The 6,237-nt window shown below is 34.3% G+C and overlaps 1 protein-coding gene across 2 annotated transcripts; it reads right to left on the bottom strand.

Annotated features, from left to right (window-relative positions):
- Positions 1-266: 266 nt before the first annotated feature.
- LOC128230226 (carbohydrate sulfotransferase 1-like) lies at positions 267-5,934 on the bottom strand. Of its 2 annotated transcripts, XM_052942322.1 has the most exons (5): positions 5,710-5,934; positions 4,557-4,639; positions 4,214-4,321; positions 3,067-3,283; positions 267-1,765 (listed from the first exon to the last, which is right to left on the bottom strand). In XM_052942322.1, exons 1-5 carry the CDS (start codon positions 5,775-5,777, stop codon positions 874-876), a joined length of 1,368 nt encoding a protein of 455 aa, XP_052798282.1. In that variant the 5' UTR covers positions 5,778-5,934; the 3' UTR covers positions 267-873. The 2 variants fall into 2 exon arrangements, with proteins under 2 accessions (XP_052798282.1, XP_052798283.1); XM_052942323.1 differs by lacking the exon at positions 4,557-4,639.
- Positions 5,935-6,237: the final 303 nt, after the last annotated feature.

Here is a 6,237-nt window from a genome sequence, read left to right as displayed (position 1 = left end):
GCATTTGGGCCTTCCAACCCAGCACATACATACACTTAGTAATGAAGGGGTCACTCAAAGATCTTTTCGTTGAAATCATTAAGAAATTAATGTTAAAAAATGTAGCCAATGAGAAATTGAAAACAAGTGAGTTCAACCCAAGGTAATTCGTATATATTTGTCTCCCATCGATGTGCTCCCATTATGTTCTTGATATAAAAGAGAATATAAATGACATACATTTGTTTTATTGTGTGTCACATGTTTTTGTTTCTAAATGACAGCCATCTTCAATTGAACTAACAAAACAGAACAATATATCTTTAAATAGTGGCAGTTGTTAAAGTACCTCAAACGTATGTGTCAATAAATATATGTACTCTTATATGTAGATATAATTCTTTTATTGTATTTCACAGCCACTGTAGCACGGTAAAAAAGAAGACAGACATTAACAACTACATTAAAAACAGATATAAATGTATAATGAGGTTATCATTTGTGATATAATATTGTCAACACGAAATTAGCGACGGTATTTCTTGCACTGCATTGAAATAATGATACAAAATGTAATTATCACTGATTCATCAAATATTATCGTTTTCCTGTTTTTGCACACAGCATTTTTCTGAGGAATATTATTTTCTAAAAGGCCACATTTTGAACATCTCTCTGTTAGGAAATTCAAAACAAAATGAGGAAAAATATAACTTAATATATATTAAAAAAGAAATATTTATTAGCTTCGCTGGGACCAACGTATGACCGGTGTCTCCGCATTTTTGTCAGTGCATGTGTATGTATATATATAACCAATAATTGGTTTGGTAGCCTGGGGATTCTTTGTCAGATATAAATCTACATACACGACAAATATAATATTCCGAAAAATCACACATGGCGCAATGTTTCCGTTATAACGTCTTTGGCGCTTTCACTAAGGTTTATGTGTTCCAGTAAAGGGATGTGCTCTTGGAAAGTTGGCAATGAAGTGTTTCTTAAATAATTGATGTCCTCTGTAAAATGGTATCCCAGTGGTTGTAAAAGGTCCTTACAATGTTGGTCCACAAGTTTCAAAAAAGCTGGATGAATCGTAGATCTCCATTTGCTTGCTGTTAGTGTAGAATTTCCGCGCCGTGTGCAAAACGGACAACCGTCTTTCATGTTGAGAGAAGTACTTTGGGCCACATATCTTAGCAGCCCTTTTGTAAGTGGTTCACCTATAAATGTGTACAACTCTTTTGTCATTTCTATTGGATTGAAAGCAATATCCTCGTAACGAACAAGTTTCACATTTTTATTTCCGACCTCTAAAAGTTGGCGCGTGAAATAAATGTCATCGCGCATGCGTGTGCACAGTCTTTCAAATTGACTACATGTAGTTTTATTATTGCCTTTTATAAGCTTGTTATTACTCTGCGACAAAAACATTGCTCTGGGGTCCCGAACAAGGTGTACGATTTTCATATTCTCATTTTCTGCCATCAATGAGTGAGCCATCTCCATGGAAAGACGTATTGTTTTTATTACCCTCAAATTAGCTGAAATGCACTTCACTACCGTTTCGCGGATGCAGTGATTAATTGCATATCTCGTCAGAGGGGTTAAGGATCTGATGTGTTTAACGCACAATAATAAAGGTTTTATGGATTTTGAGTAGTGTAAATGGAAGTTGTCCAAAAGACTAGCGGTGTCGACTTTACGAAATGCACAACGAAGCCAGGGGTCCATACACTCTCGGAAAAGAGACTGGGGATTGTCTGAAATACCCTGTGGGAAACGCCTGGAACAAATACATATTGAAATTAATATAAACTTCATTGAATACACATATTATAAACAATGTTTGTGGTAATGACATACACCGAATTTCTTTTCTAATTTGGTCACCTAAAACTTTCTGAAAATAATAAGGAAACTAAGAATGAAGATTAGTATTTAAACATGAATTAGAATATTCAGTAATGCCTGTACACCACATTGCTGAAGTTTGTTTCATAATTGAAATATTGACAATAAAAGATAACGTTGATTACCAAAAAAAAACATCACATAGAACATCATATAACTTAATTTAATTTAACTCTAATAAAAAATGAAAATAAAAAAAATATATTAAAATGTTCTTCTATATAATTCCAGACTGGTTCAGCCTTTTCTTTTATTTGTCAAAGAAACCGATCCCAGTAGATATGCAAAAATGTCAAGGAAATTTAAAGGTAGAAAAGAAACCCATAACCATACATAACAATGTGAAATATATTTTCTGATTGGCAGAAGTGATCATTAGCGTTTGAATAAAAGAAGTCGTTATTTTTATTTTGGGTTCGCAGTGATATATATAAATACACCGCTCGGGTTTCAATAACGAAACAATTATGAACCATTAAAGAAACAACATCAGAACTAATGTTCATATGCATATTCGCGTAAAACAACTTCAATAAAGACCTAAGTCGAATTTAATCGTAACTAGAATTATGTAAGTGTCCCATTTCCGCTATTTTGCTTCATATTTGTTTGAATTGAGCTTAAGCAAGTATTGAAAATAAACACAAAGTTCAGAAAACCAAAAACGTACAATGTGACAATTGGAGTAACGACTTAAATTCTTTATTAAGACGGCCCCAGAACCCTTGAAAAGAATACGAGCAAAGGGAGCGGATGAAAAATTGAAACGTTTATTTCTGATCAAGGGCCGTAACTTAGCAATTATTTCCTGGAGCGGGATCAGGAGTTCGCAATAGAGGCGGTGTAACTTAGGGGCCCACCTTTGGACGTGCACTCCCTCCCTCAAACCGAACTTAATATGCTTAAAAAAATGGTAGGATGATTAGGGTATCCTCCATGCAACTTTGGATGTTTTTGTCTTAAAATGCGCCTTTTGGTGTAAAATTAAATACACCGTAATGAGTTAAGATTGAGAATTGTCTTGAGTATTTTCGCGATACGGCCAGGTTTGGTAAGGAATTAAGTCATGGCAAACGGTAAAAGTACTTTCACAACTCCATCGCTGACGCTACAGCTATGGCTATACCTCGAGTTAGACTTCCTCGAAAATAACACCAGCTTAAATATGTTTACCTGACCGTTCCATTGACATATCGCAGAGCCATGTGCTTTTTGACTGTTTTGACAACCATATGTAGGGGCTCGAACACATAGAATGAGTCTGGTTGCTGGGAAAACAGGCTGGATGTGAAGGTGGAACCACTGCGAAGGTAGGCTACAATCAACAGCAGCTTTGGCTTCCCCGGGGTCGGCATGGGGCCTCCTTCTATCAGGCTTGTTGGAGGAGCAGCTGAAATAATGAGTATACTCTTATTCAGATTATTTGTGCTTAGAAATAATTGTTTAAACGAGGTCGATGACAGTCAAAGCTCTTTAGCGAAATGTTCTAAAAATGACATAAAAGTCGATTAAATATATGTCAACTGTTTAGTTTATTGGCACAAATAGTTTATACATTATCTGGAGCATGTAAATGTGATGTTTCTGTAAAAGTATAACATTTGATATCCAAATTATTCAAACGTACACAAATAAGCATATTAACACTCATTTAATTTGCAGAATTATATTTTAAATAAACTGAACTTGAGACTTAACAGTATAGCAGCTAAAAAGCGTCAAAAACGTAATGGAACCAATAAAACATCATTAAATGATCAAATAAGAGAAGAAGTGTAAATAATTATTAGAAGATGAGACAGAAAATGCTCATTTTTTAAAATTGTGTTAAAAGAGTGTTTGGTGAATGAGTGAAGTGAGAATGTTTTATTTGCTTTTTGATTTATTTCCATAAAAGAAAGTAAACTTGTACGAGTACGAAAAGCTTGTAAATTATTGTTGAATTTTAAAGATGAATTTCAGTTTTCATTTTACTTAGAGAGGTTATGACGCTTAACTGCTACAAATTGAAATCACAAAACATAGTGATCGCGTTTGAACAAGCATACTTTGCTTACTAGAACGATAAAGGGTAAGTTTGAGGAATATTTTTTTTAAAAATACGTTGAAACAACACATCTTTATATGAGGATTGAGTAGAGCATTATTATTATAAACTAACTCTTTACAGACAGATCAATGGCACATTCTGGGGTTTCATTACGTGCATTGTTTTCTGTGCTGGAAACGAAATACCAATTTAGCAACTAACCATATACGTCGGCCGTTTTATTTGTAACAATGAAAGACCGAAAACAATAATTGTTGTTCTAATCCTCACCGGAAGCATCATAATGTTGCCATTGAGACCCTCCTCGTTTCAGTTTCACCTCTGTGAGACCCGTGTCTTTAACTTGCCACGTGTTGACATTTCTGATGAGCATGGTAGCTGAAATGTAAAATATATATACAACAATGTAATGATCAATATATATATATATATATATATATATTTGGACATGATAGGTAAGAAATTGCACCTGTGTGTCTCTTTTAATGCCCCCTCCATTAAAGACACCTAAACACTAATGAAATATATCAATATATTGTAAATAATGGCCCGAATATTCAGAACTTTATTCAGTTAAAACGAAGTCAAGCAAATAGGCGATTGTCGATCAAACCTGGTAATTCTCCGATGGTTAAATAGAAAACCATTGCCGTGACACCCAGAATCGTCACACCTATGATAGCTATTCTTTTTAGTCTGAAATGGGGTTAAACAGGTTTTAGTGGGAACATAAAGTGGACAGCTATTTAAAGGTATACACAATATATATGAAAAACATGTTATTAAAGTTGAGAAAGTCAATGGATATCTTTATACGGGCTTGAAGACAAACGTGAAGCGTTTGTCTGTACAAGCCCTCTTACGGTTTGTACCACAGGGGCAGGTTGCGTTGTTTTGACACACCACGCCCCCGTCCGTTTTATTTTTTTTATTTTTATCAGACCTTAGTAAGAATATGATGTGGTAACTGTAACTTGTGAAAATTGGCAATTTTTTATTTTTTTATTTTTGTTTTATTTTATTATCTTTGTAAAGGGTGACGACTTGACCCTGAATTTCCATGTATTTGCCGACATGACCCTGTATAAGAGGCCATAACTTTATCAAATCTTAACCAAACTCTACATTTTTTGTCTTTCCTTGTAGAGTTAGTGTCAATCTTTAAGAAAATTTACAGTTTTACCGAAAACAAATGCAATTTCAAACCCGAATTTCCTAAAACATGTTACTCGACGAACCAACTTCCCGCAATTTTCACCGAAATTTTCCAGACTAAAATGAATTATCCCGCTATTGCATCATCAATTCAACACGTGTGCATAAGAGAAACAATATATCTATCACGATACAGGTGAAATGGAAGTCAAATATCTTACGAAGTTTCGAGAAATTGGGGTGTTAAATCTACAGCGATTTTAAAAAGTTTAACATATTCATCTACATCAACGAGGATGAAAGCTTGTTTTTTATTTACCCAAATTTATTCGCTTTAACTCGTGATAAATAGCATATTTGTAATTTTAATAGTACACGCTATTTGTTTTGAAATGATTTGTTTGGTCAGAAATTGGTCAGATATTCCGCCCAACACGTAATCAAATACGACGACTCTAACACACACCAGAGAGGAGGTAGATTTGTGCAAAATTCAAACAAACAATAGAAAGTTATTTAAAAGATACCAGAGATATAAGAGAGAGGAAAGCCAAACTAAATATTGAACATACAAACTTATGACATAAGTATCAATAACTTAGCACACTGACCTCATTTTGTGTTTATCCATTTTCTTCACGAATGTGCACATGTTTCTTAGAAAGCGTGTAGGCCGCATTTACAGATAAGGATCCGTTTCCTGTGGAGTTTAACCTGGTAGTGGAACGTATCTCTCAAGCAGCCGTAAACAATCCACAGTTTACACGTCTCAAATGATTGAAATCAGCCATGAATTCCTACAAACGGTATTTCTGGTAATTAATATTCGCTACATATTTCTCATGCAATAAATTTTCAATACCAACATACGTGGTAAACTGACATAGTCACGGTTTGTGTAAGAAGTCATTCAAGGCATATAACGTACCAGACTCCTGTTTAAACAATGAGGAACTATCCGTTGTTGCGAGTTTTGATATTCACTGCAACACAAATAAAAAGTCATCCGTTTGCACTATTTACTGGATTTAATGCGGAAAAAAATACGTATTTAGGTTAATTAACTTGTCCTTTTGAGATGTTGCTATTGTCTGTATCAAATGATTCGGCTTTATTTTATTTTATGTCTTTGGCGTTTA

Source organism: Mya arenaria, chromosome 4 (assembly GCF_026914265.1).
Source record: "Mya arenaria isolate MELC-2E11 chromosome 4, ASM2691426v1".
NCBI lineage: Eukaryota > Metazoa > Mollusca > Bivalvia > Myida > Myidae > Mya > Mya arenaria.
This window is presented reverse-complemented; position numbering and strand designations above follow the sequence as displayed.